Source organism: Morone saxatilis, unplaced genomic scaffold (assembly GCF_004916995.1).
Source record: "Morone saxatilis isolate NCDOM2014 unplaced genomic scaffold, NCSU_SB_2.0 Contig18, whole genome shotgun sequence".
Lineage (NCBI taxonomy): Eukaryota > Metazoa > Chordata > Actinopteri > Moronidae > Morone > Morone saxatilis.
This window is the reverse complement of record NW_023339740.1, coordinates 16,489,278-16,502,315: the sequence shown is the minus strand read 5'-3', so window position 1 is coordinate 16,502,315 and position 13,038 is coordinate 16,489,278. Positions and strand designations below refer to the sequence as shown.

Genomic DNA, 13,038 nt, shown 5'->3' with positions numbered 1-13,038 from the left:
ATTAAAGGCAATAAAAAGCCCCAAAAATAGCAAAATATATTATACTATACTATATAGCAAATACTCAAGTAAGTACTTCAGAAACACTTACAGTACTTCAGTACTCCAGCAATATCCAAGGTACTAAAATAGATTCATGTCACCTACCTTAAAGAAAAATAGGTTTTTCTGTGAGAGTCGCAAGGAATTAAATCACTATTTTCACATGCTCCATTTTCTAGTGCAATGCCAGTGCAACTGTGCTCTGGTTCGCAATCACCCCTTTAACAAATATGCTTTTTTTTGGTTTATCTTTAGTAGAATTTTGGTCCAAAACATTTATTATGGAAGAATAAATTGTAGATTTCCTTTTGACACATCACACTGTAGAATAAATGATCATGTGACCAAACTTTTATTTACATTTAACAAGTGACTTTTACCTTGATATTAATGAACAACTATCATCTGTCTGTCTCTGTGTTATGGTGCATCTTAAACCATAGGTTATGTGAACTGAAGTGGAGTAGAAATAGCCCTAATTCACACTATGGAGATAGCATGTCTCTAAAGAACAAGTGTAAACATATATCAAGGCACAAACATATGTAATAAGACTTGGAATGAAACAAACAGAACAATCCATGTTAGGAACAGAGAAAACCACTTAAAATCTTGCAGATATCTTAAAAGTGACACATAACACTGTTTTCAGTTACTTAAGGAATGTTATTCAGTTTGTGTGGGATACAAGCTAATCTATGGACAGTCATGCAGAACAATGCACTATACAACGACGAATATTGATTCTGTGTAAACATTGTACAAAAAACATTTTCCCTTCATCCATTTTCATTCTCCATGCTTGTTTGTTTTCTTCTAAAAATAAGCTCTGTGCAGTCAAAAGGTTCATAAAATGCCAACATTAGTTAACATAAATTAATGTGATTTTATAAAAAGTTGTTTTTTGTATTGTATTCTCTTATTAAGCTTCAAAAGCAAAAACAGAAAGTAAAATGAAAACTTAAATAACTCAAAAGAGAGAGAAAGAGATCTGAATACAAAAAAATGTGACTTTTTCTTTTATTAACTAATGTTTTAACAAGTGGTTCTCAAACTGGTCCTTGAATGCCTACTAAGGATGAAAAATACTTTTCCATGTGACACAATGAGATAATAGATTATTATTATTGGTTTTACTCTTCCAACAATTATTTTCTACTTAAGCCAGTCAGATAATATAATTTATAGTTACAAATGTAATTTAAAAACAACAATTCTCAGGTAAGTTCCCTTGAATATTAGCGATTATTGTCCAATAAGGGGGTCCTTGTTCAAAGATCTATTTACAGGCGTTCAGTATGAATAGTATGAGAACCCCTGATCCAGAGCAGTAAGAAATATATATAAAAAACATAATAACACAATTGACAGAGAATGTGATGGTTGCAAATCATTGATTGTTGAAGTTCTTTAAGGTTTCCCCTCTAGGAATCAAGTCAGTTAGGGTTTTCATTATGAAAATCAATAATCATTACATGGCAGTTGCAGTCTCTCATGCAGTCTGTGTGCGTCGGGCATTGTCCTGCATGAACAGAAAGACAACAAAAAAGCAAATTTAGACAAATATAATAAAAAATGTAGAGAGAGGAGCTGCTATTTCACTATTTTAATAAACAAGGACTGTAATTTATGTTTACTAATGTATCCTGTGTAGTCTGTTCCTCAGCAATTACAGTGAATCACACAAAGTAAAATTAGTTTACATTTTACTTGCCAAACACAGAAACACAATAATCCCAAGTAGTGCCTAGCCATGCAGATGTTTTGGTTTCACTTGCTGAGGTTTTGCAATGTCTAATTCCATTCTTGATTTGAATGAAATACATATTTGTGGTGCTTAAAGTAATGACAAATAAAAATCTCAACAGCCTTTACACCAACATAGTCTCTCCAAACATTTGCCTCAATATGTACAAAAATAATATCACTGAAAAACTCCACTGAAGCTACTTTTTAAGGCTCTGTGTGAGTAGATGTAATACAGTTACATGCACAATATGACTTAAAATATCCACTTAGAGGCCAGTCTATTATTATATTTATACTGTTTAATAATCAGTTAAAATCTCCTTCCTTTTTATTTAGGGACCTGTGGCAATTTTCTTAATGAATCAACTATTTGTTGGTCAGAAAATAGATAGATAATCACATTTGAGAAGCCAGCCAAAAGGTTTTAGGCATTTTTGCCTAAAAAATGACTTAAACAATCAATGATCAAATTGTTGCCAGTTAATTGATAACTTGATGAATCGTATCAGCTCTAGGTCCCCTAAATTACCTAAAGCTGTTTGATGACATTTCCACCACTCTGTCACATATCCTACCTTTAGAAAAGACCACAGTCTTTCAGGTTGTTCTTAATAATGACATCGGTGACTGCGTCAAAGACAAACTGCACATTCTTGGTGTCAGTGGCACAGGTGAAGTGGGTGTAGATCTCCTTTGTGTCCTTTTTCTTGTTCAGGTCTTCAAACTTGGTCTGAATGTAACTGGCTGCCTCATCAAACTTGTTGGCTCCTGGGAAGATGGGGAAGTGATTTGTCATTAAGATGACAGATTAGGTTTTCTTATGTTGTGATTTGCTAGCAACCTGTGGTTGTACGGATGTTTAACTCTTAAAATGCTGCTCTCAGGTGCAGTGCGACCCCTGACATTCCACTGTGTACCTGTGTATTCTGGGTAGCAGATGGTGAGGGGGCTGCGAGTGATCTTCTCCTCAAAGAGATCCTTCTTGTTGAGGAAGAGGATGATGGAGGTCTCAGTGAACCACTTGTTGTTGCAGATGGAGTCAAACAGCTTCATGCTCTCATGCATTCGGTTCTGAAGAGAAGCAAAATTGGTCATGGCTAATGGCCTCCATTGAAAGCACAACAACACATCAGAGCTGCCACCAGGGGAAGATGTTGTTTAATATTTTACATGTAAGGAATAATCAGTCCAGAGGAGGTTCTTCAGAGCATCTTTTGGCCAAGTCTCTTCTGAGAAGTTTCTTTAAAGTCATCAGCATTTCAATTTCAAAGAAATTGAGGTCAAATGGTTCAAGTCACTTGAAAAATTAACTTTCACCACATAATTTCACTCTACTGCTTCAACTGCAAATGGATCGTTAAAGCTTGCTATTATTAAGCTATAATAAAGGAAGGATTACCTTATAATCTAAACTACCCCTGAAAATGAACCAAAAAGCAGATTTATAAAGCTCGTAAAATTATATCATCCGTGCAGATGAAGACACAGAAAGAAAGTAGATTTGTCCTTACCATCTCCTCATCCTCAGCCAGCACCAGATCATAAGCACTCAGTGCAACACAAAAAATAATGGCTGTGACTCCTTCAAAACAGTGGATCCACTTCTTTCTCTCTGAGCGTTGTCCTCCAACATCAAACATTCTGTGAAGGGGACGAAGCAAAGGAGATACACTGTGAATGTGTGCTAGTGGGGAAGAAGGTCACAATGAAAGACAGTAAGGTGAAGCTGATGAGGTAAAACAGGGCATAGAAGAGGACATTTCAGGAAGAATGATGGTGAAGAAGGAAGGAAGGAGAAAGTTAGGGTGATATTCCATCCCTGGATGTACATTAAGCTTTCATGAGGCTGGTTTGAGAACAAAAAGGTGAGGGGGTGTAGAGGTGTCTGTCAGATATCTGATAAAAGACTGCAGGGTCAATGCGGGCTAAGAGAGGCGGGCAGGCCTCTAAGTTCAGAGCAAAGCACTGGCTAATGGGGACACTGAGCACTGTGATCGAAGCTGTTACAGGTGTGAAGCGTTAACAGTTCCCCACACCCAGCAGCCATATTTTGATGAAACGGAGGACGAATATGAGGTTTCAGCAAACCCAGTTTAGGTTAGCAGGCACCCAAGAAGCACCATTTTGATGAATCTAAATTAAGCCATTGTCAAAAGATGACATTTCTCTGTATCTGTAAGTATTTCCTTTCCGTACTTATTATGGCAAACAGGACAGAATTACAAAAACGTGACTTTTTTCTTATTGATTGCCTCCATGTATTATTCAGGCCAAATATTGAGGCTGTGACAGAAGGTAAATATCAGAGAGTTTATCAGGAAACAGATCACATCAGAGCTATGTGGCTGCTGCTGCTGTTTTTTTTTTTGTTTTTTTTTATTATCCAGAACTGTTCAGCTGCTTCACAAAGTGTAGTGTATTAGAAAACAAACAAAGTAACTGATATCTATAAGAATAAGAAGAATATACCTTTTATTATAATTTCAGACACACGTATCTACTCTTTGCACTCTTATAGGATATATTTTATATATTGACCTATACACTATACATCAGTTGGACCTGCTTCAGTATAATGGGTTATCAAATGTTTAAACACTTACTGTATCTCTCGAACATTAAGAGATATAGCTATACATCCATTACTATCCCACACGAGTGCTCAGGCTGGGTCAGAGCATATTTTATGTAAGACCTACAGTACAATATTGTACCATGGAGGACACACTCAAATGTTAGGACTATATGAAGCTCTTGTTCTATTGAGCAAGAGCACAGTGGGCAGGATTTAATTCATTTCCTCAGCTCTCAGTGCAATCGTGATAATTAAGCTTTTAATTGCAGGTATAATTTGGCTTCTTAGTAGCTGAGCTGCACATTTCAAGCCAGGAGGGTCAGTCGCCCCTCGTTGCTATTAATGTTGAGACCAAAATTAAGTCTAGCAATTTGTTTAGAGCAGGTGTGGAGTCGGCTGGTGCAGTGATGTCACAGCTTACACCGAGAGAGCCTAATTCGATGCAAACACTTGTGACAACATACCCGCATTTTCCCCTGATATTCAATATCCAAGATATTGCTGTTGAACTTGCTGTTCCCTCAAAATAGTATCAAGGACAGCTCTGTTTTATTCAGTATTGGTCATTTTTCATGTATTCTTGTGTGGTTAGTAAGAGTGGCAGTTTTTAATCATCAAAAAACACTGCAAGCAAGCCTCAGAGATGAGTGAACACTAGGGGGTCATATTACCACTCAGGTTACTAGATGTCAAATACACCCTCTCACTGTGGGTGAGTTGCTAAGTGAGAGTTCTCTGGACTCTCACATTGGTTGCAAATGGCTAAAGCGCTTGTTTTCATAGAAAGGGAGACTGGAGTTTGCAGTGTTTTTTTTTTTTTTTTTTTAACATGTATTTATTTCTAAATGGCCTTACTTGAAGTGCAGTTCCTTGAAGGTGAAGTGAGTCTCCACTATGCCAGTGGTCTTGACCCGAGTTCGCAGTACATCCTGCTGGGAGGGGATGTAATCTGCTTTAGCTATCCTCTCCAGGTCATTCAGGTAACTAAGAGAGAGATAGAGATCAAGATTTCAACAAGATTTGCAAACTACATATGGACATATAGAACATCAGACAAAACAGTCTGCGATTTACTTAACTGCTTTGAACTGTAGAACTTTTCTGTGGAGTGAGTCATTTTGCTGCGTTCAATAACAGACCATTCAACTTTACTTGATATAATTTCATTTGACTGTTTAAGTGCCTTTTAAGGGATTATGCTAAGCCCTTGTAATAGTTCATTATTACCAAATGCATTATGCAGGTTAGACTCATCACTTGTTATCCTCCCAGAACTGCGGCTCCAAACTGCAGTTGGGATAAATCAAGTTTAATTAAGCTGTTAATCAAATAACATGTCAGCACTTTGTTGACACAGTGAACTAGAAAGCTGAGGGGGAGCTGCAGATTGAGGTGATAATTCTCTTTAGGTTCATCACTTGATGAACCGCTTTCATACTGTCATTTGATACATTGCTACTTTAAAAATACCGATCAACATGCAACATGATGCTATAGATCACAACTTCACATCATCAAGCCACACTAAGTACATCATTTGCTTGCTGGCAGTGTCTTGGTTGGTGTCACTGCTGGATGAACTGTGGGTTATTTTTTATGGTAAATCTTACAGCAAAGTTTTCTTGTCATAGTTGTCGACTTTACATAGCGGTGTACTCATGTTTAAGTATGAGTGTATGCGCTGAATTGGTTAAAACATATTTCCCCCATGGTTATTACTGTTGGCGTAGGGGTTTCATGGTGGCTCATTGCAGACTCGGGTCTCTGGTAGAAGGTAATATTGTATATTAGCTCTGGGGATGTAAACATGATCGTTGTCTTGCATGCAGACCATACCCATTATTATTTCCCTGCAGTAGTATGGGCTCAGTTAGAACTCATTGTGGCTTGTGTCACACACACACACACAAGATACTGTAGGTAGTCATCCACACATCCACACTGCTTTACTATTCATCACATTATAATACAGTATATTCACCTTGCTGACACTGTTCACACTGTCCACACTTATCTGCACTCCTTGCAAACTTAAAGCTTATATAAACATGTATGTACTTACCTGCTGCATCTCAACCTCAACGCAACATAACACTTTAGAAATGATTTGTCTGTTTGATCTAAACCGCACATTTCTATGCTGCATAGCTGATGTCTTGGCCTGCTGCTGCATATCTGGCGGTTTTGCTGTGTTTCAATTTATCCACCTCAGTTCACTAGATATTACATCTTCTGCAACAGATATACATAATACCTGGTGTAAGGCTCTGTATCTAATGCAGTTTGGTGTATACTTGTGGGGAGTGATATGAGGTCAGAGCGTGGATGCCAAATATCAATTGTGCAAATACTCTGTACTCACATATAAATCTCCAAATGAAATGGCTCACTGAAATGTCTATTGCAAACCACTAAGGGATTACCACTAGACCTACTAGTACTAGTGTACATACAATCCCTAGTGGGAGGATTTCTATGGCAACATGCACTATTCTTTACTGATTTGCTCCATTTTAGGGAATCTATGATGTTTGTAAAATAAATGTTTTATTTTTCCTGTTGTGATTTGATTAAATACAAAATTCCAAGGTAAAAAATACTCTGAAGTCAATCTGATGATTTGTCTCTTAAAAGTAAGATAATTGGGCCTTCCTTACTTTAAAAAGCAGTATTGAAAATATGCAAAAGGTTGAAAGGAACAGGTACATTTCACACAGAAGAGAGAAAAAGACAGTATGTTGTTTCCTTCTCTCCAGCTATCAAACTGGCTGCATCTATTTCCTTTTCACTCTTGTCTTGCTTTCCCACTCTCCTTCTATGCCTTCATGCTTTGTGTAGGGGAGTGAGGAAGCATCTTCACCATGTTTGACACATCCTGCCCAAAGTACATAAAGGATTGCATCATCCAAGCTGGAAGCTTTAGTAGTCGAATCAAACTATGCTTCACGCGCAGAAAGAGATATAAATCCAGCATTTTAGTTGTACAGATCACAACATTCACAATAATTAATGAGCTAATAAAACCTGGCAGACTTATTTAAGTGTAACAACAGAATAAATGATTAAACAAATATTTTTCTTTCACGTCATTGCAGCCATTACAAAATATTTCCAAATGAGATGAAAGAGTTATAATGAACACAGCGCACAAAGCAACATTTCTGACTTTTATATTGCACTACCACAAAAGTAATCAACTTGTTAAAAAACCCACAAAAATCAAAGGGGTCACTTGGGGTTTTTATTATCACAACTATCAATTCTCATAGTTTACTTGAAGGACAATTTCCTTTGAAGTAAACGATGACTCTCATTTTTTTCCTCCCCCAAGACAAACTATTCTGTGCTCTGCTTATCAAGTTACAATATTAAAGAATCAAACCCAGAGAGGGAGAAATAATCACTAAAGGGAAGTTATTGGACTATCTTTCCAGTCTTATAACTCCCTTGAGAAGTTAAAGACTGCAGCGCATATAAGAGAAGCTGAAAGGACTGCACCATTAGATCCATCACAACACCAGGATAAGAACATGTACTACCTGATGGCAACGATCAACCAAATACAATCAACACTGTCACTTTCTTGAGCTGTTTTATAATCGTATTAAAATAATACTAAAGTGCAGGCACTTGCAAGATGAGGAAAAGCGGACACCTGACGAATAGCTGTAAGGCTTCCCACTTCCTTACATTTACATTTATAGTGGTGGATCATAGAATCCAGTGTATGCAGCAGCAGACTGCATATTGATTGATGTACAAGTAGAAGAGGATATGTAGGGACAACTTTGATAAATGGCAACCTGAATTGGACAAAAGTGAGTAGAATATTAAAAATCATAGATTCAAGCACACCAACACACTGGAAAATATTTCCAACTTTGTTGAAGTAGAATCATTTTTGGAGAAAAACATATATTTGATTCCTAAGTGGGATCACAGCATGAAATACACATACAAATTCACACTCACTATGCAGCAGAGTCATTGAGCTGGTACTCTCGCGACCGCGTAAAGCAACTCTGTATGCCGTTGTCGCCCCACAGTCGCCTGATCACGTTGGCAAGGTCATCAGGAAAGATGCCCTGTTCTTCAGCAGCTGCAGACAGGGCAAAGAGCTGCTGGGCATCGTCCTGCAGGAGGCGATAAGGACACAGGACAAGACTTAGTTATCCTACACAAGATAAAAAACATACATAATCTGTAATCACTGTATATATTTGTGTATTGAGTTAAACAATAATAATGCATGATGAAAGGATAGGGCTTGCTGTGTAACTTTGGAAGATATACCCATTGTATTAAGTCTAAAACACACCGCTTAAGGCTCATATTAGCTTTGTCTGACTTTGCAGTTTGTCCTTTAACTCTTATATTAAAATTTCTACTTCTTTTTGCAGCCAACATGGAGAGGAACAATTACAACTACCAATAGCTTCTCAAGTACATTTGAGAGCAAATGTGAACCTTTCTTTTAAGGGCACAATAAAATAAGTTGTGGTAGCTAAATGCTCTTCAACTCCTATGGACACATGGGAACTATTAAGATGAAAACTTAATAAAATCTATGGAAATATTAAACAGTCTAAATGAAATAAGTGACTGTGTGTGAGCTACAGTTGAGCAAATCTGTTACATACACCCCCATACTGAATATTCTCAGCCACTAGTAAAGCATTTTGATACATAATGCTAAATAAATGTAGTCATGGAAAGCCTTGTCTCTGAACTAGGGCTGAGGAAGTAAAGGTTATGATGTTAGCAATGTATGGTGATGACAATATCACTGAAACGAATGATAAAGTGATGCCAGCCAATCTGGACTGAGCACATGTAAGATATGTGAGATATGTTAGTGTGACTCAAGGTAAACCACATGTGGGCTTGATTTCCTGCTCTGTCCCACCTTGTTTGTTTCTCACGACTCTCCGTCTTCCTCTTGGCATGACTTTAATTATATTCTCTGAGCTATAATTTATGTCTGGTCTTCCTTGTTCATTTGCATGTGTCAGCATAGCAGTGCTGCAGGAGGGGCTCTGTTTCTGTCTACAAGGATTCTGAATATGTATGTAGTCATCATTAAAATAAAGGAATGATTTTGACAATTTTGGCAGGAAACACTATCTTACTGTGTGTGATGGTCACATTTGATGAGAAATGCAGTTCTGTTTCAACCTGCTTTCCTGCCAGGCAGCAAACATCTGCGCTCCTAGTCGAGCTTTTATATTTTTAATTGATTTTCTTCAGCCGATTGATGTTAATTTGTTACATTGTTCTTGGTGAGCATCAATCAGCACTCACTACTCTTTACTCTGAGGAAGATAACAGCTTTCGGAGTTTTTGTGTCTGCACTCCAATGTTTGAAATAGACAATAGTCTTATTTGTGCTTGGTAATTTGTTTTATTCTAGTGGCATTTTGTTGCAGTGGCTATGACTAGTGAGTTTATACACCACCAATGAAAGAGACACCTTTTTTGTTGGATTATAAGTCATGCATACAACAGTGAATCTCTAGGAATGTGATATGTTTGTTTGAACTCTTCCTCTTCCTGTTCCCTCAACATAATTATATACTATATATACAATAGCTTGGATAATGTGTGTGTGGATGTTTTGGTTTCATGTATGTTTTTGTCTGCATGCATGCCTGTACACATGCACAATATGTGTGTGTGTGTGTGTGTGTGCATTTCTACAGTGCTGCTGTGTGCAAGTATGGGCAGGCTAGCACACTAATTGCTAGTGTGGGAGTCTGTGAGAGTATCGTCACGTACATGCAGCCATTTGACAGATCTGTCAGAGGGGGAAAAAAAGTCTATCCATCCCGCTCTAATGACCACAGCAGAGTCCTCAATCCTTCTATTACAGCTTCAGTTACAGCACACATACGCTGACTTGCCTGTAAAATCACACACACACTCCTCCTCAGAAATGAGTTCAGCCACTGTTAGACCTCACTGACAGCTTGTTCATTGGCTGATAAGGGTTCACAGGGTGACGCAGACTGGATCTCTGCCTGTAGCTCTGCCTTGCTGTTGATGCTGATGGTGTGTCTGTGTGTGCACTGTGTGTCTGTGTGTTTCTGTGTGAGAGTTTAATGAACGCGCTGATGAAGTTCTGTGAATGTGTTTAATTAGGGCTGCACTTTATTATTATTTTCATAAAAAATTAATCAAATAGTTTTGATTAATTTGAGCATTTAATCTATAAAATGTTAACAATAATCACAGTTCACAGACCAATGGTCCAAAATCCCAAACATATTCAATCTACAATCATATACAGAGGAAAGCTGAAAAGCCCAGTAATGCCTCTCAAGCTTTCAGTTCTCATAAGGAAAAGCAGTTTACATTGATGAGGGTCGAAATTCTTAGTAATTTTTTAAACAGTGGGTCTACAGAAGGAGGCCTTTCTCTTGTTGATTTTGTCGGCTGAAATGACAACTATTGCTGGCAGATTCGATCAGCTGTCGCTAAATAATTAAACTAACGTTAGTTCCACAAGTTGGCTGGAAACCCTTGGCTGACATTTTCGTTTCTCCAGCTGACTCCTTTTAAAACGCGAACGTTGTAAAAGAAAAGGGTCTTCAATATGCACTTGATGATGCTATACATAATATAATGCTAAAAGATGAGGACAAAAAAAGACCAAACTGTTATTTCATTCTAACATAAACCTCTTTGGCTGCTTAGCTTATATACTTATATCGCTATATATATATAAATATTATATTAGCTACTTTAATACGCTTTCAAAACAAGGCATTAATTTGTGTCATTGCTGAGGCAGCAGAAAGGACCAGGCAACTAAATGTGCAGTTCAAATGTGTACTGCCAGCACTTCTGAATAAATCCAATTTCAGAAACAGCCCTCAGTGGCCTGTCTGCTGCTGCAGCAGCTGCTAGTACTAGGCACACTTGCAGCCTCTTCTCTGTCTATTACAACTTTGAGGAGAGAGCAGATCAAAGATGGAGTCTCGTTAAGGACCGTTTCCCTCCAGGTTAGAAAGATGGATCAGAAAAGAGTGTTCTAGTTTCTAGTACCAGCAGCTATTTAACAGCTGAAAAAGGGCTGCTGTGAACAGGTGGAGGTTGGAAATCACAAAATCCCACATTTGTTAAACACTAGCACAGTTTAGCAATGTTATTGGCTGAACAGGAACTGCAGAGAAAAGGCATGATTTGAGAAACAAGCTTGTTTTCCTGGAAGCATCACAGCCTTGAAGTAATCTTTGTTTACTGGGTTAAACTGGAATACGGATAAGTGAGGGAGTAAAATGTTTGTTTCAGAGATAATGGGCAGTGCATGCAACTGACTTTTTCCTCCCAATTATTGTGAAATAGAAAGAAAAGTGAAAGGGACAAAGTGGGTTGTAGAAACAAAGGCCAACTCTTGTGATTTGAGTTGTAGGCAAGTATACTAAGTCTTGAGGACTACACCGGATATACAACTGCAAGGTGGTGTTGATAAAAGAGGCTTTGTTTTGTTATGGCCTGAGGGAGATCATGATCTGTCCACAGTTAGTGAAGCCAAATGAATTCTCCATTCTCACACAATGATGATGGCTTTTAGACCGGTCAGCTTTCTGCTCTCACTTTATTAAAACCACTGATTTTTAACAATTATCTCAGTATATTTGCAATAGTTTTGACATTTTCAGGTATGTACGTGATAACACCTGCTTGTATCCTGTACTCAAGCTGACTCTGTTCATTACAGTTTTGTCTGATAAAGCAAGTTACTGAGCATGAGATGAGTGTTTCCTGCTTGTGGTCAACTCATGACAACTTATGCCATCAGATGTAAGTTTTTGTGGAGGATAAAAATAACAAATATTTATGTAATGATATATACAGACATATGTGACAACAAATGCTATAACTAATAGAATATGTTTTTGAGTGTTTGTGTGCTTGTGTGTCTTACCACTCTGGAAGGGTTGCTGTAGTCTATCTTGAGACTGGCCATGGCTTTAACAATGGCCATAATAGACTGGATGGTATTACTATAAACCACTGCTCGGTACTGCTTACACTCATCTTCTGAGTAGCCATCTTCATGGATGATCCTGAGAATGGCAAAAATATGCAATATTTATTTAAGTGTACATTGAAGGGTAGGTATAGTTTTGTCAAGTCAGTCCTCAAGCACTAGTAATGTGTGAAGATGTTGCTTGCCGCAATCATCCCGCTTGTTCATACTGATCCATTCCTGAAGCAATTCCACTGTAAATAATGTAGGACAAAATCTGCAGTTTATGTTCTATGAAAAATGCATTCAAATGTTTAAATGTTTAAGTTAATATGAGTTAGATAAATCAGGTGGTCACCTTCCAAATTTACAGTATTTTTTACAACAAAATTCCCCAAACTATCCCACCACAGAAATATGGTCTTCAGAAATGCAGAGGGAATTTTGTACTAAAAAGATAGATATAAATAAACACTTTATCGGGGAATCACTCATTAATTAGTGGACAGAGCTTCCAGGTCTGTGTAGTGAAGCCTACATAGAAGTGTCTTAAACCTGCATTCTATGTAATGGCCAGGAGGGCAGCAAAAAAAAAGTCTCATAGTATTTAGTCATGAGTCTTATGGAAAAATGACCCTACTTCTCACTTGATTTTGTACCTCTTTTACCTTTTACCTATGGTCTCAATCACTAGTTTCAA

General features: G+C 37.7%; 1 protein-coding gene across 1 annotated transcript in view; it reads right to left on the bottom strand.

Annotated features, from left to right (window-relative positions):
* Positions 1 to 1,038: 1,038 nt before the first annotated feature.
* The window catches only part of gnai2b (guanine nucleotide binding protein (G protein), alpha inhibiting activity polypeptide 2b), a 37,836-nt gene continuing 25,836 nt past the window's right edge, over positions 1,039 to 13,038 (bottom strand). The window contains exons 3-9 of the mRNA XM_035662022.1: positions 12,294 to 12,435; positions 8,339 to 8,499; positions 5,222 to 5,350; positions 3,303 to 3,432; positions 2,709 to 2,862; positions 2,367 to 2,559; positions 1,039 to 1,564 (exon numbers count right to left, since the gene is read on the bottom strand). Coding sequence (XP_035517915.1) covers positions 2,369 to 2,559; positions 2,709 to 2,862; positions 3,303 to 3,432; positions 5,222 to 5,350; positions 8,339 to 8,499; positions 12,294 to 12,435 — 907 coding nt within the window. The 3' untranslated portion in view covers positions 1,039 to 1,564; positions 2,367 to 2,368. The remainder of the gene's footprint in view (positions 1,565 to 2,366; positions 2,560 to 2,708; positions 2,863 to 3,302; positions 3,433 to 5,221; positions 5,351 to 8,338; positions 8,500 to 12,293; positions 12,436 to 13,038) is intronic.